Raw genomic sequence first — 20,571 nt, 5'->3', positions numbered from 1 at the left:
TTCTTCCCTTCGCCTTCCTTCCTTCCTATCTTCCTTCTTCCCTTCCCCTTCCTTTTTTCTCCTTCATCCTTCATCCTTCCTTCCTTCTCCTTCCTATCTTTCTTCTTCCCTTCCCCTTCCTTCCTTCCTATATTCCTTCTTCCCTTCCCCTTCCTTCCTTCTCCATCCTTCATCCTTCCTTCCTATCTTCCTTTCTTCCTTCTTCCCATCCCCTTCCTTCTTTCCTTCCTTCTCCTTCATCCTTCTTTCCTATCTTCCTATCTTCCTTCTTCCCTTCCCCTTCCTTCCTTCTTATTTTCCTATCTTGCTTTCTTCCTTCTTCCCTTCCCCTTCTTTCCTTGTCCTTCATCCTTCATCCTTCCTTCCTATCTTCCTTTTTTCCTTCTTCCCATCCCATTCCTTCCTTCTCCTTCTTTCTTCCTTCCTCCCTTCTTCCCATCCCCTTCCTTCTTTCCTTCCTTCTCCTTCATCCTTCTTTCCAATCTTCCTATCTTCCTTCTTCCCTTCCCCTTCCTTCCTTCTTATTTTCCTATCTTCCTTCTTCCCATCCCCTTCCTTCCTTCTCTTTCCTTCCTATCTTCCTTTCTTCCTTCTTCCCATTCCCTTCCTTCTTTCCTTCCTTCTCCTTCATCCTTCCTTCCTATCATCCTTCTTCCCTTCCCCTTCCTTCCTTCCTTCCTTCCTTCCTTCTCCTTCCTATCTTCCTATCTTCCTTCCTTCCTTCCTTCCTTCCTTCCTTCCTCCCTCCCTCCCTCCCTCCCTCCCTAACTAAATAAAAATAAGAAAGGCTAAAGAGTCAAAAAAAAAAAAAAACCCTAAGGGCTTAAAATGTTGGACATTATAAACTAAATGTTCCAAATTCCAAAATTTGGGATTATTGTGTCATGCTGGACACAATAACTGTATATTGCATCAAAATATGACAGTAATCGGCTTTCTGGGTGTTGACAAACATGACTTTCAGTCTATTGTTCTGTTACCTTCCTAAAAACACCACTAGAGGTATTTTTAACAAAAACATTGCAACGTCAGTAGCTTTGGAGTTTTTGTTGGCATTCACACTTCCACAACTATTACATAAGTGGGTGTGTCTGAAGAACAGCTCCAGAGCCTGTTTTTTCCCCCTTTATTAGAGTTTCTTTATTCTTAAAAACTGTTTCTTAGAGACCAGCTGTTGCCTGCCCGCTCCAGATTTTACATTTGAACGATAGAGGAAAACAGAGTTCACTTTTTATTAAATTCTTGTTATTGCTCCACACAACGTGTTACGAAATACTTGTACAGGATTCCAAAGCAAACATTACACAAGGCATGAAAATGAAATCCTCTGTTATCCTTATGAAATCCTTATGATTTCAAAGGCCAGCTGTCTCTCCTGGCCTGACAGGACTCTGATCTTCTCCCATCGGCTGGTCCATCCAAGGAAGAATTTCATTCACTTCACTTTGGGGGTGAAGATATAGAGCACGATTTAATGGAGTGGGAGAGAGAAAACCTGAGTTGCAGGACAATGCAACTCAAGAAAAAAGAGAAAGTGGCAAATTTCATCCATCTTCAGGAGTAGGCATCTTCATGCAGTTAAATCTCCTACAATGATATACAGAGAGAGAGAAGGGAGGAGAGAGAGAGGGAGGGAGGGAGGGAGAGAAAGGGGAGGGAGAGGAGAGAGGGGAAGGGAGGGGGAGGGAGAGGGAGGGAGGGAGGGGGAGAGGAGGAGAGAGAGGGAGGGAAAGAGAGGGAGGGAGAGAGGGAGAGGAAGAGAGAGGGGGAGGAAGGGAGGGAGATGCGGAGGGAGGGGGAAGGAGAGAGGGAGGGAGGGAGAGGGTGAGGGAGGGAGAGAAGGAGGGAGGGAGGGAAAGAAGGAGGAAGGGAGTGGGGGGGACAGGGAGGGAAGGAGCAAGAGACAGAGGGAGATGCGGAGAGAGAGGAAGGGAGGGTGGAATGAGAGAGGGAGGGAGAGAGGGAGAGATGGTGGGAGGGAGAGGGGGAGGGAGGGAGGGAGGGAGGACAGTTCATAATAGCCAGGTAAAATACATTTTCCAGTTTAAAAAAATAGTCCTTAAAAATACACAGAAACTCCATTGAGGGATTGGGGAAATCCTTACCTTGATTTAGGCTCTGTGGATGACCTTCAGGACGATGGGTATTGTAGGTCTTCTGAAGATCCCTTTTCTGGAAATCACCAGTGGGATCTACAACAGGGAAAGAAATGGACAAGTTGTATTTAAATATAGGGAAATAAAATGCAAGGAAATTCAGGGCAAGGTCTGAATTTCTATCATCTATTAATTCTACCAAGTATAATTCTCTCATTGAGTTTAGCCGGCTGGGAGTGATGGGACTCAGAATCCATACATTTGGAAGAATCCACATTAGGGTTCATTTTTTTCTAGGGTTACATCATTTGAAGCGAGTCGCTGTTTTAAAAAAATTCCAGTCTGCGGATTGTCCATTCCAAGTAACTGCAGCATGTTGGAAGATAGGATTTTGATATCTCATTTTGCCCTATAAATATATTTCCTAATATATACGTATACATCAACATCTTCATGTGGGTTTTGATTCTTGCCATCCCGCATAATTGGACAATAAGTTTATCTTTAGGAAAAATAACACCCAGAGAGAGAATCTATCCTATCTTCTGTAGCTTTAGTTGAAGATAAGGTAAAAGGTAAAAGTTCCCCTTGCACATACGTGTTAGTTGTTCCTGACTCTAGGGGGCAGTGCTCATCTCCGTTTCAAAGCCGAAGAGCCAGCGCTGTCTGAAGACGTCTCCGTGGTCATGTGGCTGGCATGACTCAACGCCAAAGGCGCATGGAACGCTGTTACCTTCCCACCAAAGGTGGTCCCTATTTTTCTACTTGCATTTTTTACCTGCTTTCGAACTGCTAGGTTGGCAGAAGCTGGGACAAGTAACAGGAGCTCACCCCGTTATGCGACGCTAGGGATTTGAACCACTGAATTCCCAATCTTTTGATCGACAAGCTCAGTGTCTTACCCACTGAGCCACCACATTCCTAATGATTAGCATATTTCAGGCTAATTCTGCCCACTGCCAGGAGTTCGATCCTGACCAGCTCGAGGTTGACTCAGCCTTCCATCCTTCCGAGGTGGGTAAAATGAGGACCCAGATTGTCGGGGGCAAAGAGGCTGACTCTGTAAACCGCTTAGAGAGGGCTTTAAAAGCACCGTGAAGCGGTATATAAGTGCTATTACTATTGCTATGTGCATTTCTCCCTTGTGGAGTTGGATCCGTGATGGAAAAGAAAGACAGAGATGGGCCGAGAACATGGCGTATGAATCCACGCTTCTATTTTCTTCCAACTGGGAAGCGGGAGTCAAAGGGTTAAGCCACAAAACTACAAGCTGCATCTTCCAAATACTCGGTGTTATGTTGGCTGCAGGTGAAGCGTTACCTGTCGAGCTTTTACTCTCCAGAATAGCTGTCTGCATGACACTTTCATTAGCTCTCCTGTCTCTGCTACTGTGAGAGGAAGGGAGGATTTGATGCCAACCTGTTGTTGTTGTTTTTTTCTCTAGATGAGCACAGCTCCTGATCCTCACCTGAGTTTCTTTGCAGGGCTGGAAGGTGAAATTCTGCATCAGGCTGGCTACGGCGGCCTTCATGGTAAGGAAAGCAAATCTCATCCCAATGCAATTCCGGGGACCAGCTCCAAAAGGCAAGTAAGTATAAGGATTGATCTTTTCTTTGACCTCTTTGCTGAATCTGTTGGGACAAGCCGACATTCAGTCAACTGTAATTGTCAACCGCTGTAGGAAAGGTGGAGTCAAGAGAGCAATCGGTCTGGAATCATTACGTGCCCACAAACAGTCTAAGTCCAACTCAGGGGGGAAATGCTCCCGGTTTGGGCCAGATCGCCTGATCCAGTAGCGATGGCTGCGACTGGTTCGGAGAACACGTAGCAAAAATCCCTGCGCCTCCCCCTCCATGCCCAGCTGAGCCGCGCGATCCTCAGAGGCTTTTTTTTTTTACTTTTAAAAGCATTTTTTCTACAACCTCTTTGGCCAAAAAAATGCTTTTACCCTCAAAACGACGCTATAGGGCACTGCACACCAGAACAACTGGACACAAGGACAGTTTTTTCCCAAATGCCATCACTCTGCTAAACAAATAATTCCCTCAACACTGTCAAACTATTGACTAAGTCTGCACTACTATTAATCTTCTCATCGTTCCCACCACTTTATACTGATATTGTTTCCTAGTATGATTTGATTGCTTATTTGTACCCTATGACTATCATTAAGTGTTGTACCTTATGATTCTTGATGAACGTATCTTTTCTTTTATGTACACTGAGAGCATAGGCACCAAAGACAAGTTGCTTGTGTGTCCATTCACACTTGGCCAATAAAAAAATTCTCTTCTACTCTACTCTACTCTACTCTACTCTACTCTACTCTACTCTACTCTACTCTACTCTACTCTACTCTACTCTACTCTATATTCTCTTCTCTTCTCTTCTCTTCTCTTCTCTTCTCTTCTCTTCTATTCTATTCTATTCTATTCTATTCTATTCTATTCTATTCTATTCTATTCTATTCCATTCTGAGATGCTTCCTCCAATTTATTCCCACTCTGGATTTAGATGTTACTTATCAGACCATTGTTTAGGCTGCAGCTACTTCCTTCCATCCCCCAAAGTTATTCTCATAGCCCATTACAGGCCCCTAATTTCTCTATCTTAACCAGCAGGCCAACTTTGGCCATTGCCAAGATCACCTAACAAGCTCTCTGTCTGGAAGATTCAACCCAGGTTGATGTTTTTACCATCAAGTCATTGATTGTGAGAACTGGAAGTATTAAAAAAAAAAAAAAACCCACCAACCACCAGAGAAATATCAAAGGGTACCTTTCAGGTCTAAATCGCTCAGGTTCAGGCCAGTATTCCGGATCGTAGTGCAAAATGACTGATGGAATCACAATTCCCATCCCTTTGGGAATGGTGATTCCATTTAATTTGATGGTTTTCTTGCACACTCTTTGAAGTCGCCCAGTGCCTGGATGCATTCGGAGGATTTCGCTAATGACCATTTCCATATACTCCATTTGCATGAGGGCCTCATAGGTGACTGGAGCCTGAGAGAGAGAGGGAGAGAAAGAGGGAGAGGGAGGGAGGGAGGGAGGGGGAGGGAGAGAGGGAGGGAGAAGGAGGGACGGAGGGAGAAAGGGAGACAGGGAGGGAGGCGGAGAGAGAGGGAGGGAAGGGGAGGGAGTGGGAGAGAGAGGGAGAGAGAGGGAGGGAGAGAGAGAGAGGGAGAGGAAGAGGAAGAGAGAGGTGGAGGGAGGGAGAGGGAGGGAAAGAGGGAGGGAGAGAGAGAGGGAGGGAGACAGGGAGGGAGGCAGAGGGAAAGGGAGGGGAGGGAGGAGAGAGGGAGGGAGAGAGAGGGAGGGAGGGAGGGAGAGAGAGGGAGGGGGGAGGGAGGGAGAGAGAGAGAGAGAGAGAGAAATTGCCTCTGCTTATTTTGTCCCTAACTAACTTAACTTAAAAGTTAATATCTGTATCTAGAGCAGAAGAACACAAACTCGTGTCCCAAAGGTGCTTTTTCAAGAGGCAACTTGGACTTCCTTGTTTTTCTTTGAAGACCTTTTGCTTCTCATCCAAGAAGCTTCTTCAGCTCTGACTAGATGATGGATGGATGGATGGATCCAGTCAGAGCTGAAGAAGCTTCTTGGATGAGAAGCGAAACGTCTTCAAAGAAAAACAAGGAAGTCCAAGTTGCCCCTTGAAAAAGCAGCTTTGGGACAACCATGACCTGGATGATTGAGAACCTCCATAGACAGAAACTCATGGACTCAAGAAAGTTAACTCCTGTAGCTTTCTGGATATATTCATGTGGTTCTCTCAATTTTTCATAGTCCTTCTCTAGGATGTGTTTCGAATCTCCAGTCAGGCCTACAGTCCTTGAAGTTCTTCTGAAGTTCTTTAGATAACAACCAGGTCCAATGCTTTGTTTATTTGTTTGTTTGTTTGTTTGTTTGCTTGTTTGTTTGTTTGTTTGTTTGTTTGTTTGTTTGTTTGTTTAAACTATATTAGTCACTCAACTCCAATGGACTCTGGATGGCCTACAAGACTGGACAATCCATAAAAACAAATAAAAACATCAAGTGAGCATCCCAGACTGAAACCACCTTGTAAACAACACAAATCAAACAACGCAGAGACCCTAAACAAACAATAATTCACCAACCGTGCCGGGCCTGGGACCCAAGCCAGGTTAGCTGGCTTGCTCTTTGAGACAATGGCGTATCATCAACAACAGCTTGCTTTGTGCTGTGTTATCACATCCCTATCGCTGTAGGAGGTGACATAGCGTTACCATAGCAACATGCTCACTATGGATTGCATGTTCTAAAGGTGTAAGAAGTGTTTTATCGTTCTTGTCATCATTGCGGTTAGCAGGCTTTCCTTAATGCTTAGCATGTTCTTGAGGAGGCCATAAAGTAAGACTTTGATGTAGGAGTTATGCCATTTTTCCTGAAGAAAGCATCAACCCTTAATTCAGATAGTTTAGAGTTTGGTCCTTCATTGTTTAGCAGCTGATCTAAAGGAAACCTAACTACGCTCAAAGAGCTACTTCAATCAATCAGAATAGAGCTGGAAGGGATCTTGGAGATCTTCTAGTCCAACCCTATATCATTTCAGACAAGTCGCTGTCCAGTCTTTTCTTAAAAACCCCCAGGGATGAAGCTCCCATAACTTCTGAAGGCAAGTCCTTCCTCTGGTTAATTGTTCTCACTGTTAGGATGTTTCTCCTTAATTCCAAGTTGCTTCTCTCCTTGATTAGTTTCCACCCATTGAGTCTTGTCTTGCCTTCTGATGCTTTGGAAAATAAGTTGACGCCTTCTTCTTCTCTGTGGCAACCTCTCAAATATTGGAACATTGCTATCATGTCACTCCTAGTCCTTCTTTTCTCTAAACTAGACATACCCAATTCTTGCAACCGTTCTTCATATGTTTTTTTTTTCTTCAGGCCCTTAATCATCTTAGTTGCTCCTCTCTGCATTTTTTCCAAAGCCTCAACATCTTTTTTGTAATGTGTTGACCAAAACTGGATGCAGTATTCCATAATACTACTCGTCTGGAATGTCAGGTATCCAGGATACTGGGTACTTAATATTCCAGACCAAGGATCAGCAACCAGCAGCTCTGGAGCCGCATGTGGCTCTTTCATCCCTCTGCTGCAGCTCCCTGTCGCTCAAAATATGCATCATAGCTGCCAATGTGAGATACCTGCCGGCACGCGATTTATTGAGGATTTCGACCCATTGGTGTTTTTTTTTGTTTTTTTTTTTTGTTTTTTGGAGTTCAAAATGTTTTTGTTACATGCAGAAATAAAAATTTGTTTTCTTTGCAGCAGTTCATTGATTTCATAAATGCAACACACTATAGTTTTATATATATAGTTTTATATACATGAGATGTGGGTTTTATATACATGAGATGTGGGTGTGGCTTACTGATGATGGCTAACAAGCCAGAAATAGATCTATATAAGTCTCTCACCTGGCAGCAAGAATTTGCTGGCTGCCAGAAAGGAAAAAAGCCCAGAATCGAGTGGATGTGATATATATATATATATATATATATATATATATATATATATATATATGTAGGTCTTTGGTTATTCGGGTCTTCTCCCACGTAAAATTGGAAGTGTCTTGGCGACGTTTCGACGAAGTCTCATTCGTCATCTTCAGGCTGGTGTTCTCGGCTTCGTGCTTCCAGGAACTTCCTGGAAGCACGAAGCCGAGAACACCAGCCTGAAGATGACGAATGAGACTTCGTCGAAACGTCGCCAAGACACTTCCAATTTTACGTGGGAGAAGACCCGAATAACCAAAGACCTACATACAAACACCCGCGAAAACCTGAGAAAACACACACACATATATATATATATATATATATATATATATATATATATATATATATATATATATATATATATATATATACTATATATGCAGTGTTATCTTCATTTTAGATGTCAAAAGGGTTTTTGTGACTCCCGGTGTTTTCTTTTCTGTGGGAAAATGGTTCTTTGAGTGTTTAAGGTTGCCAACCCCTGTCCCAGAGGATGGGAATCAAGGCGGAGTTTAACGGACATCGTTGAAAGCCTCATCGCACCCATGTTGAGTGTCACCTACCTTGTTAGGCAGAAGCTGGTCAATCTCCTCCTGAAGTTTCTGCTGTATGTCAGGTTGGAGGGCCAGTTCATATGTCAAGTAACTGAGGGCACTGCTGACCGTCTCATAGCCAGCAATAATGAAGATAATCGCTTGAGCCAGAATTTCCGTATCAGTCAAACCTACATGAAGAAGGGAAGAGAGAAGAGTTGAAGGCCGCTTTCAAGGATGCAAAAACACCCTAACTTAATGAACCTTGGAGAAGATGCACAAGAATAGGGCCAACTTTCTTTACTGATCCATTGGCGAGGCGCTCTTCAGGATGGTTTCCTACGAAGTTTAGCTGAAGTTTATAGACAGGATTGAGAAATTGTAAGCCTCATCCAAGACGCTCTGGATCAGAGGTGGGTTGCTCCCGGTTCTGTCCGGTTCTTGAGAACCGGTAGTAAAAGTGACGGGAGGCTCCTCCCACCCACCCTGATGTCATATTTGGTGATCTGCGCATGTGCAGAAGTATGTGCGCGCTCCCATTGCAAACCGGTAGTAAAAGTAAGTAGAACCCACCCCTGCTCTGGATTCTTATGAAGGTTTCCCTCAAACCCACTAACTTTACTTTAAAATATTCCTAAACTATCTCAATGCTTTTATTTTTTTCCCCTTCACTCACAGGTTTGTCTGTCTCACACACATTGCATTATTAATTCCCACACTAGCAGACTTAGCAACGAATGCCGCTTCTGGTTTGAAGATGTGACCGTCGACGATGATTTCAAATTATTACCTTTATAGGTGTGATTCACACCATTCACCTCGTGGCTTGTCAGTGAGTTTTGAGATTCTATCATCAGTTGCAAGAAATCCACTCTTCTCTGAAATAATAAGAACATTTCAGAATACTTGCTCCTTGGCAACCTGGCCAACAAAGAACGGTATTTACGCAATAGCAACACAACTTCGGAATGCTGATTACAACAATGGCATGTTATTCAGAAGGAATCCCCTAATTATTCCCAGGTCACTGCTTGCAACGCTGCAGTTTAATTTGAAAGGGATTGAATACGGGAAAGGTATCGGATACGCTTAAACCTAAAATGGAAGGCTAGGCTTTGTTTTGAAATCTAACAAAAGAGGATAGACCTGTGATGGCAAACCTATGCGACAGGTGGCACGTGGAGCCATTTCTGCGGGCACACGAGCCGTCGCCCTAGGTCAGCTCCACCGCGTGTGCGCCTCTCGCCGCTCAGCTGATTTTTCGGGTCTCTGCCGCGCATGTGGGAAATGCGCACGCATGCCCATGCCATCCTGCCCCTCCCAGAAGTCTCCATGCGGCCTGTTTTGGATGCCAGGTAAGTAAAGGGTCACTCAGAGGCTCTGGAGGGTGAAAAACGGGCTTCCTGGGAGTACCAGAAGTCCAGAAACAGGCGTTTCCGGCCTCTGGAGGGCCTCTGGAGACCGTTTTTTGCCCTTCTGGAGGCTCCAGGAAATTTAATTAATTAGCTTCCACCCGTTGCTTCTTGTCCTGACCTCAGGTGCTTTAGAGAATAGCTTGGCTACCTCTTCTTTGTGGCAATCCCTGAGATATTGGAAGACTGCTCTCATGTCTCCCCTAGTCCTTCTTTTCATTAAGTTCCTGCAACTGTTCTTCGTATGATTTAGCCTCCAGTCCCCTAATCATTTTTGTTACTCTTTGAGACAGTTCCTTAAATATTGGAAGACTGCCATCATGTCTCTTTGTTTACAAATAACTCTGAAGCTACTTATCTTGGAAAAGATTACAGATTACAGATATGAATTCCTGACGCTTGGTGTTTTTTTCAGAATTAATTTAATAGCTGAGGCTTCTCCCATACCTTTTCACCTTCCTGGGCCCTTTTCTCTTTCAATTTTGTTATGGACCTTGCAAAGAACTCCAAGGATTCGTTGGAAAATACACTGACATTCATCTTCTCAAGAAGAGGCTTTAACCATGGGGCAACATCTGGAAAGAGAGGGGAAAGTGTTAGGAGAACACCTACAGATGTCATGAGCAACTAGGCTGTGGGGTTGCTTTGAGGCAGAAGGAAATGGTTATCAACCCAAGGAACATTCAGTTGAGGAGAAGCTCGAGTGGTGAGATTATTTATTTAAAAGGAGAAAGAAGTTGTGAGATTCGGTGCCCTCAACCACGCAAAATGATGTAGACAAAAGGCACACTCAAACCAGAAGAGGTATTCAGCAGGTTCTGACCGGTTCTGGAGAACCGGTAGTGGAAAATTTGAGTAGTTCGGAGAACCGGCAAATACCACCTCTCACTGGCCCCACCTACATCTATTCTTTACCTCCCAAGTCCCAGCTGATCGGGAGGAAATGGGGATTTTGCAGTATTCTTCCCCTGGAGTGGGGAGGAATGGAGAATTTACAGTATCGTTCCCCTGGAGTGGGATGGGTATGGAGATTTTACAGTATCCTTCCCCTGGATTGGGGAGGAATGGAGATTTTACAGTATCGTTCCCCTGGAGTGGGATGGGTATGGAGATTTTACAGTATCCTTCCTCTGGAGTGTGGTGGGAATGGAGATTTTACAGTATCCTTCCCCTGGATTGGGGAGGAATGGAGATTTTACAGTATCGTTCCCCTGGAGTGGGATGGGTATGGAGATTTTACAGTATCCTTCCTCTGGAGTGTGGTGGGAATGGAGATTTTACGGTATCCTTCCCCTAAAGTGGGGAAGGAATGGAGATTTTACAGTAAGCTTCTCCTGCCACACCCACCAAGCCACACCCACAGAACCGGTAGTAAAATATTTTGAATCCCACCACTGACCCAGATGTTCTACTTCTAACTTTATGGTAAGTTTCTACTAACAGAATCTTGCAAGTCTAAAGATACCCCTCTCATCAACCCTCCTTCGCCTTTACAATCTAAGAAACTAGGGCTGGTTCCTTCCGACTTGTTGGCCATTTTCCCATTCCTTCAGTGGGCTCAGCTGCCTCTTATCTGTCCATTGTCTAGTCTTCACCTCTTCCTCCTCTCTCTCAAGGCCATTCCCGCAGACCATTACAAAGCGCTAAACCTTATCAGAGGTTACAAAGAATGGGTTTCAAAGCTGAAGGTAGCACCAACCTACATAACAAAATAAACAGCGGAGAAAGGAAGTCAGCCGTCGTCAATTTCTGTGCCTGTTGGACAAAGGGGTCTTTGGAATTGTTTATGGAATCCGTGTTGACACCAAAAGAGGTGCTTGTGATCACATCCATGCTGTAGGCACCGAAGATTCTGGACAAATGCAAGACACAAATGGTCAAAAGAAGGAAAAAGAAGGAAGGAGGCCCTCAAATGTCCATCTGTACCAGAGGTGGGTTTCAGCAGGTTCTGAACAGTTCTGGAGAACCGGTAGCAGAAATTTTGAGTAGTTTGGAGAACCGGTAGCAAAAATTCTGACTGGCCCCACCCCCATCTATTCTCTGCCGCCCAAGTCCCAGCTGATTGGGAGGAAATGGGGATTTTGCAGTAACCTTCCCTGGAGTGGGGTGGGAATGGAGATTTTACACTATCGTTCCCCTGCAACGTCCACCAAGCCCTGCCCACCAAGCTATGCCCCACCCACCAAGCCATACCCACAGAACCAGTAGTAAAAAACCCACCACTGATCCGTACATGTCAAATTTTCATGTCTGAAACATTTTCTTTAGCTGAGCTGGATCTGCTAGTAGACGTCTGCTAGATTTCAGCTTGCTCTTTGATCTAGATTTCCAACGTTTGGATCTAGAACATGAACTTTGAGGCCTGGATTTTAAGCTTGATCAGCTTTTTGAGGCACTATGGGACCTACCTCAGCAGAGGTGACTTTCTATGTGATCGTCTTCTAAATGATCTACTGCCAGATTAGACATTACAGATTAACAGAGTTGGAAGGGACTTTGTAGGTCATCATCACTGGTAGCTTTTTTTTTACTACCGGTTCACCGGAACCTGTAGCTTTTTAATTACTGATTCACCCCGAACTGGTAGTTTTTATCTCTACTGATTCGCCCCGAACTGGTAGTTTTTATCACTACTGATTCGTCCCGAACTGGTAGTTTTTATCAGTACTGATTCGTCCCGAACTGGTAGTTTTTATCACTACTGATTCGTCCCGAACTGGTAGTTTTTATCAGTACTGATTCGTCCCGAACTGGTAGTTTTTATCACTACTGATTCGTCCCGAACTGGTAGTTTTTATCACTACTGATTCGTCCCGAACTGGTAGTTTTTATCACTACTGATTCATCCCGAACTGGTAGTTTTTATCACTACTGATTCGCCACGAACCGGTAGTTTTTATCAGTACTGATTCGTCCCAAACCGGTACGAACTGGTAGCATTTCACCCCTGTGCCCAGCCCACCCAGTCAGGCTGTTACTCACTCTTTAACATCCACCAGTTCATCTCGATCAGCTTTCTTCTGCAAAAGCGCTAGTAAATTGTTCGCATAGTTCTGAATGATGGGAAGCATCTGAGGGAGAAGAAGAGGATGGAGAAACACAAAATGCAAGTGAGGGAGAAAGAGAGCGTATCGTTTTTGTCCTACAGCAAAATCAGGGTTTGGGGCACAGCCATAAGGCTGTGGTTCCCCTACCCACCCACCCCTTCTTATTCCTCACCTCTTTCAGCTTTCCACTGGTGAAAGTGGGCGAAAGCACTGTCCGAATCCTCTTCCATTGCTCATCTTCTGCTGACACGATGGATTTCGTTAACTGGCCCCGCGGAAGAAAACTCTAAGGGTCACGTTTGAGAAAGAGAGAAAAATGGATGCGCATCACGCATTTGGGATGAAAAAACAAACAAACCAGGAAGGTTTTGAACAGGGGTGCAGGGGTACACAGGGGCACATGGGTGCACAGAATCTTAGCTAGAGGTTCACCCAAACCCCTGTGAACCCCCAACAGGGGGTATACACGGGTTCGGGTGAACCTCTAGCTAAGATCCTGTGCAGTTTGGAGAACCCTCAAATCTCACTCCTGGCTGGCCCCGCCCACACCTCCCCTCCCAGGAGTCCCCATGTGGCCCATTTTGGATGCAGATAAGTGCAGGGTTTGCACTTAGGCTCAGGGAAGGTGAAAAATGGACCTATCGGAAGTTCGGGAACACCGGAAACGGGCCCGTTTCTGGCCTCCAGAGGGCCTCCAGAGCCTGGGGAGGCCTTTTCGCCCTCCTGGAGGGTCAAGAAAAGCCTCCGGAGCAGTGTTGGGTTTCAAATTTTTTTACTACCAATTCTGTGGGCGTGGCTTGGTGGGCGTGGCATGGCTTGGTGGGCGTGGCTTGGTGGGCGTGGCAGGGGAAGGATACTGTAAAATCTCCATTCCTTCTCTTGGGTTATAATTACTGTACTCTGATTAGGTCTATAATCAAAGCCTTTTTCTCAACATTGTCAGAATATTTGCCGAATTGAAACTCACCCCACGATTCAGGAAGGTGGAATGACTTTCTTTTACCAGTACAATTTTAATCATCTCAGGGTCTGTTATAACCAGCATCGGCTGTCGTCCATCATAAGTCCTGGAATGAACGGTCAATGGGTTAGTTGAATTCTGGCAAGAGTTACATATATTCATACACCCGTGTTTCCCCGAAAATAAGACCCGTCTTATATTATTTTTTGCTCCAAAGATGCATTAGGACTTATTTTCTGGTTAGGTCTTATTTTGGGGAAAATATGGTACTAATTGCATCCGTCTGGCTGATGATCTTAACTAGGGCTTATTTTGGGGGTAGGGCTTATATTACAAGAATCGGTTGTAGGGCTTATTTTCCAGTTGGGTCTTATTTTCAGGGAAACAGGGTAGATATATATATACATATCAGTGGTAGGTTGCTACTGGTTCTACCCGGATCGGCAAACCAGTAGTGGCGATGGCGGGAGGCTCTACCACCTGTGCAGGACGCTTCTGCACATATGCAGAAGCATTGCATGTGCACGCAAGCGCGCGCACACACAGGAGCAAACCAATACTGACGGGTTTTGCAACCCACTAGTGAGACATATCAGGGGTGAAATCCAGCAGGTTCTGACAGGTTCTGGAGAACCGGTAGCGGAAATTTTGAGTAGTTTGAAGAACCGGCAAATACCACCTCTGGCTGGCCCCAGAGTGGGGTGGGAATGGAGATTTTTGCAATATCCTTTCCCCAGGAGTAGGGAGGGAATGGGGATTTTGCAGTATCCTTCCCCTGGAGTGGGGTGGGAATGGAGATTTTGCAGTATCCTTTCCCCAGCAGTAGGGAGGGAATGGAGATTTTGCAGTATCCTTCTCCTGCCATGCCCTTCACCAAGCCATGCCCACCAAGCCACGCCATGCCCACCAAGCCACGCCCACAAAACCGATAGTAAAAAAAATTGGATTTCACCACTGATACATACATATATACTGTATATATATATATATATATGTAGGTCTTTGGTTATTCGGGTCTTTTCCCACGTAAAATTGGAAGTGTCTTGGCGACGTTTCGACGAAGTCTCATTCGTCATCTTCAGGCTGGTGTTCTCGGCTTCGTGCTTCCAGGAGCAAATTTGCTCCTGGAAGCACGAAGCCGAGAACACCAGCCTGAAGATGACGAATGAGACTTCGTCGAAACGTCGCCAAGACACTTCCAATTTTACGTGGGAAAAGACCCGAATAACCAAAGACCTACATACAAACACCCGCGAAAACCTGAGAAAACATATAGATATATATATATATATGTATGTATGTATGTATGTATATATATATATATATATATATATATATATATATATATATATATATATGATTCATGTATGAATCCCCTCATTCACATATTCACAAACAAGGGGAACAAACACAGAAAGTTTGCCAATCAAATAAAAAGGAATCCATACTCACCCCCAAATTTTACCATATTTTTTAAAACAGGCTATATCAAAATTGGATCTTCCCTGTAAGAGGAAAAAATGAAGAATGAGCGTCAATGGCGAAAACCAGCCTTTGCAGCTTTGAGATCAACTCTCTTTTAAATCATTCCTTGCCCTGAAATTCACAGCACAGATTTGCAAACCTCTCTAATCACGGAAAATAAGGAATCGCTTACAACTTACTCCAATGAGCGTTAGAAATTACGACGCGCTGAAAAAAGTAACATACGACTCTTGTTCACACTTACGACCGTCGCAGCATCCCCACATCGCTTCAAAACCGTGTGACTAACACAACCGCTGCAGTGACTCATTTAAGGACTGTGCCAAGAAAGGTCGTAAAAAATAGGGCAAAAACTCATTTAACAAACGTCTCGCTTTGCAACAGAAATTTTGGGGTGAATTGCGGTCATATGTCAAATATACTGCCTGTAAATTCAGAGAGGTTAGGTGGACGGGTGAGTTTTGCAAACAGGGCAGGGTTCGCAAAGCTGAAATAAGAACAATATTAAACTAAAAAGACTTTCCAACTTGTTTGCTGAGTAAGTTAGTTAATAGGTTTTCACACCACACCCCCAAGTGTTTAAAGCCAGTTTCTTGCCAAGCTCAAATATACAAGCAGCTGAGTTATAGATTCCTTTTTGCTTTACAAGATAAATTCTGAGCACTCGGCTGGATTAAAACTGGGTGACAGAGAAATCCCAAGATTCCCTGCCTTGTTTTTGATTCTAAAGTCCATGTCTCCATCAAAAAAAAAAGAAAACCAACCTGAGTACATTATCTCAGGATTAATTTTAAAAAGTTGCGTGCTTATTCTCCAGAGCATCTGAAGGCAGGACGAGAAATCGTGGGTGTTAAAGAGAGATCCAGAGTAGAACTAAGGAGAAGTTTCCGGACGGTGAGAACAGTTAACCAGTGGCATGACAGAATGGAATGGAATGGAATGGAACAGAACAGAACAGAACAGAACAGAACAGAACAGAACAGAACAGAACAGAACAGAACAAAAAATGAAATTAGAATAGAATAAAGAAAGAAAAGAAGAATAGAAAATAGAATAGAATAGAATAGAATAGAATAGAATAGAATAGAATAGAATAGAATAGAATAGAATAGAATAGAATAGAATAACAAGATTTGGAAGGGACCTTGGAGGTCTTCTAGTCCAACCCCCTGCTTAGACAGGAAACCCTCCACCCCTTCAGACAAATGGTTATCCAACCTCTTCTTAAAAACTTCCAGTGTTGGAGCATTCACAACTTCTGGAGGCAAGTTGTTCCACTGATGAATTGTTCTAACTGGACGGCCATTTGTCCACAATGGTATAGAGTCTCTTCCTTGAGCAAGAGGTTGGACTAGAAGATCTCTAAGGTCCCTCCCAACCCTACGAGTCTACATTTGATGTGCCTCCTACTGCACGAACATGTTTTCTTGAACTTATTATTAAAAACCCTAAGCCCCAAACCCCAATTTGCAAGTCCTCTCTTCCCTAATAGATCTTAGAGATTTGAACCCTCCCAGAAGATTAAGTCTGCCCTTGGCACAGGCCAATAAAAATAATCTGCAAACTTACATTACGAAACCAGAAGGTGGTACCGATGAATGGGAGAGGCATGGGGCCGGGAATACCTAACTTCCTGAAGACTCCGTAAGGCCAGATGCCGTATCTGTAAAAAGGAGAACATAATTGTTCAGGGTTCAGGAGAGTTTGACTATGGATAGAGAAGTTAGAGGTGCAAGGAAAGTGTCTGTTTTATTTTTTAAACAGTTTATTTATATATTTTCACATTACATACATAAGTGCTTAGAGAAGAGCGTATTGTCTGGATCATTTTATTTATATATAATAATATTTTTCCCACGTCTGATTTCTATCTCTTAGACCCGTGATGGTGAACCTATAGCACGCCATATCGGTGGGCACGCGAGCCATATCGGTGGGCAAGCGAACTCAGCTCCGCCAGCTGATTTTCGGACCTTCTGGGCCCACTAGAAGTAAGGAAACGGGCTGTTTCCTGACTCCGGAGGGCCTGGGGGTGGGTGGGGAAGGCCTGTTTTTTGCTCTCCCCAGGCTCCAGAGCCTCTCTAGGAGCCTGGGGAGGGTGAAAACAGCCTTCCCCACCCATCCTCCTGGAGGCCCTCCGGAGGCAGGAAACAGCCCGTTTGCCAACTTATTGGAAGTCAGCAAACGGGCCGTTTCCAGCCCCCGGAGGGCCTCCAGGGGGTGGAGAAGGCCATTTTCGCCCTCCCCAGGTTCCTAGAGAGGCTCTGGAGCCTGGGGAGAGCAAAAAACAGGCCTACCGGGCCCACTGTGCCATCGCATGCCAAAAGCAGGGGGAGCATAGGGGGGCTCGTGTGCACATGCATAGGGGGCAGGGGGCATATAATTATAGGTGTGGGCACACATGTGCGTGACTCCCCCTCCGTGCTCCCCCCACTTTTGGCATGCGATGGCAAAAGGGTTACTGTCAAAGGGATAGTCACTGTCTTAGACTATCCAACCATTATACAACAAGTCCCATGTTCGAAAATCCTCTGCGTCTTCTTTTTCTTTTCTTTTTCGTGTCAATCTGTCCATTTCTGCACAGTCTTTTTTTTTTTAATGACATCTTCTTCTGTAGGTGTTTCCTCATTTTTCCAATACTATGCAAATATAATTCTGGGGGGTGCAAGGAAAGACCTTTATCCCACTTGGCTTGAAGGCCCCATTTAATTTGACGGACTGCAAGCTTCGGCCTTCCTTGGGGACTCCGGTGACCATCTGCGTGTCTCAAAGACTATTATATATATTTCAGCATCACGACAGTGTAAAAATCCCAGGATCTGGAACTAACAAAGCAATGGGTGTACTGCTAAGCTGTCCTTGACTTAAAACCACAACTGGAACCAGATGGTTGTTAAGTGAGTGACGCCTGATCTTGCAACCTTTTTTTTTTTTTGCCACAGTGGTTAAGCAAAATCACCACAGTTGTTAAGTGAATCACAGGGTCGTTAAGCGAATCTGGCTCCCCCACCCCCACCGTTGACTTTGATGTTTGGAAGCCAGCTGGAGAGGTCACAAATAACAATCCCAGTTACTTTTTTTTTATTTTTTATTTTTTTAATTTGATTTATATGCCGCCCTTCTCCGGAGACTCAGGGCGGCTTACAATGCTTTAAGCAATAGCCTTCATTCTTTTGTATATTTTATACAAAGTCAGCTTATTGCCCCCACAAACTGGGTCCTCATTTCACCTACCTTAGAAAGGATGGAAGGCTGAGTCAACCTTGAGCCTTGGAGAGATTCGAACCAGCAGAAATTGCAGGCAGCTGTGTTAATAACAGGGTGCACTAAACCACTGTACTATCAAGGCTCTTATTATGGAAATAACTTCCATAAATACATTGCAAAAGCGAACATTGTCATAAGTCCAAGGACTGGTCATCAGTGACTTTTTTCAGGGCTGCGTTCTAACTTCAAACGGTCGCTAAGCAAAAAGGTTGTAAGCCAAGGACTATCTGTAGTTGCATCTGGAACCTTCACCGGTATTAATTACACTGAACAGTGGGGTCCTATTGCCAAATTTAACCCTCATTCGCAGGTTGCATCCCAGACAGGAAAGGGAAACAATCTGTTTCAGTTCTGCAAATCTGCAAACAGATCAATGCACAGCTTGAAGCCCCCACCTCGGTTTGGCTGCTGATTTAAAAAAAAATAAAAAAAATAAAAGTTACATTCCGTTTGAAAGAAATTTGCTTAGCTGTTTAAAAAATAAAAATGACAATTCCCTTCGTAAACAGAACACAAGGTTGGAACGTGAGATCTTCCAAAATCTTCGCCAGAGGCAGTCCAACATGTTCATGTTAACTCAGGAATTAAGCGTTTAATCTGGATATATATATATATATATATATTTGTGTGTTTGTGTGTCTGCGCTCGCAACATTTTCCTCCGTGCTTCCTGCCATAATGACTTTGTAAGGCTCTTTAATAAGCACCGGCCATTGATAAGCGGGGCGACTGCTGCTTCTGCAGAAATCTTCAGAGAGAGATAACCTCGAGGTAAAAGCAATCATTTCATAAAGAAAAGGGGGGGCCGGACTAGAAAGAAGCCTTAAAAGCCTGAGCAAAAAAAAATAAATCAATTTTTTAAAAAAAGAAAGACAAGTTTCCTTTTAGACCTTCCACCGGCTCAAGGCAAAAAGGGAAAGTGGGGAGAAGAGAAATTTTTTTTTAAAAAAATGCAACTTAAGACATATTTCTTGCTGAGAAATCAGAGCTGAGCTAGCTTTTCTGGCAAGAAATCCTGTAGGTATCCATCCGGGGAAGTTCTGGTGTTTTCGGTCTGAGCTTCCTACCGGTTCCTCGTCTTTTCTACTTGATTTTTAAGTAGGTCACACCTGCAAGGTAGATGGACTCAGCGGTGGGTAGTGGAGGATCTAAGGGATTAAGTTGCGGTCCCCAAACATCAAAGGCTTTTTGATATCTACTTGATGATCTTAGAGTTGAAGACCCTCAAGTAGAATCAATCAGTCTAGACTCAAGATCCTAACAGGGTAGACTCTGCTCAGCTTCCAAGCCTACCGTTGTAAATAAACATGTTCTCTTTCCCAATTCAAATGTTTAAATTCCTTGAGGAACGTTGGGGGAACCAAGAAGGATGTCAAAGCAATAGGCTTCTGTAGTCTTATCGTCTATAGTTTCACCAATGGTAGATCAGGTCAACTAGAATATGCGAAGATTGCGTTCTTCTCTTTCCATAGCGAAAAGTAGGTGGCAAAATAGACAAAATCGGGGTGTGGAATTTGATTCTAGCTCAACAATAAAACTGCACAGACTAAACAATCCTACTTCAGTCTTGGATATCTTCAATTAAAGGTAGGAAAGAGACCCAAAAGGGTTAACCACATCAGTTAAAGTGAACCAGTGGTTAAAGTTAGAAGAACTTTGTTCTTGTAACTCAGTAGACTATCACCTACAAGTTTTTATTTCTTCCTGTATGCTATGGGATATTGAGGAGGACCTCAACAGGTAGACCCAGCAGCAAACAAGGCTGAAATTCATGCAGGGAGAAGAATATGGAACATCACGTTATACTTACAACATCAGAAGGCCAATGAATAAACTCAGAAGTGCCCAAGTCTCTATTGAGAAATATGGAAGTTGGTCCATCCTGAATTTCTGGGATCTTGGGTTTCTCTTTCTGCTTTTGGAAAGATTGATGGTTCGAGGGGAAAAGGTTGACAGAAAGTACTGCTGGTTCAAATCGTTGAGAATCGCTGCTCCTATTTGCCTTTAAAGCCAAGAGTACGTAAAATAAATATGAAGGGACTATATAGTTCATGAACTAGAGGTGGAGCAAAGTCAGAACAGGAGAAACTCAGTTGCTAATATTAAACTCCAGAGGTGAAAAGGTCTTGAAAATAATTGACCGAGTTAATTTGAAAAATCTTTTTTTTAATGAAAAAAAAAAAAGAATAAGACAAACTGGGTTTAAAAATGACATAAATCTGTAAAAACTAACCACGTTACCAAATCTCTTCCAAGC

General features: G+C 43.9%; 1 protein-coding gene across 1 annotated transcript; it reads right to left on the bottom strand.

Moving 5' to 3' along the window:
* Nucleotides 1-1,139: 1,139 nt before the first annotated feature.
* On the bottom strand, nucleotides 1,140-20,311 carry LOC139325125 (cytochrome P450 3A9-like). Its single transcript, XM_070954865.1, has 14 exons — nucleotides 20,125-20,311; nucleotides 16,618-16,711; nucleotides 15,016-15,068; nucleotides 13,570-13,669; nucleotides 12,775-12,888; nucleotides 12,538-12,626; nucleotides 11,259-11,407; nucleotides 10,003-10,130; nucleotides 8,934-9,021; nucleotides 8,174-8,334; nucleotides 4,875-5,101; nucleotides 3,565-3,727; nucleotides 2,106-2,192; nucleotides 1,140-1,587 (listed from the first exon to the last, which is right to left on the bottom strand). The coding sequence occupies exons 1-13, from the start codon at nucleotides 20,193-20,195 to the stop codon at nucleotides 2,112-2,114; spliced, it is 1,518 nt and encodes a 505-aa protein (XP_070810966.1). The 5' UTR covers nucleotides 20,196-20,311; the 3' UTR covers nucleotides 1,140-1,587; nucleotides 2,106-2,111.
* Between the last annotated feature and the right edge of the window lie 260 nt (nucleotides 20,312-20,571).

The sequence above is a fragment of the Pituophis catenifer genome, unplaced genomic scaffold, assembly GCF_029215685.1.
Source record: "Pituophis catenifer annectens isolate HBS135680 unplaced genomic scaffold, rPitCat1.0.hap2 SCAF_16, whole genome shotgun sequence".
Lineage (NCBI taxonomy): Eukaryota > Metazoa > Chordata > Lepidosauria > Squamata > Colubridae > Pituophis > Pituophis catenifer.
The sequence above is the reverse complement of the archived record's forward strand: the minus strand, read 5'-3'. Positions and strand labels throughout refer to the sequence as shown.

Coding starts and splice junctions, on each gene's coding strand:
- LOC139325125 (XM_070954865.1), bottom strand. CDS start 20,195: ATGGACCAACTTCCATATTTCTCAATAGAGACTTGGGCACTTCTGAGT. Junction 10,131..11,258: donor TCCGCTGTTTATTTTGTTAT/GTAGGTTGGTGC, acceptor CTCTCTTTCCAG/ATGTTGCCCCATGGTTAAAG. Junction 5,102..8,173: donor ACCAGCTTCTGCCTAACAAG/GTAGGTGACACT, acceptor TCTCTCTCTCAG/GCTCCAGTCACCTATGAGGC.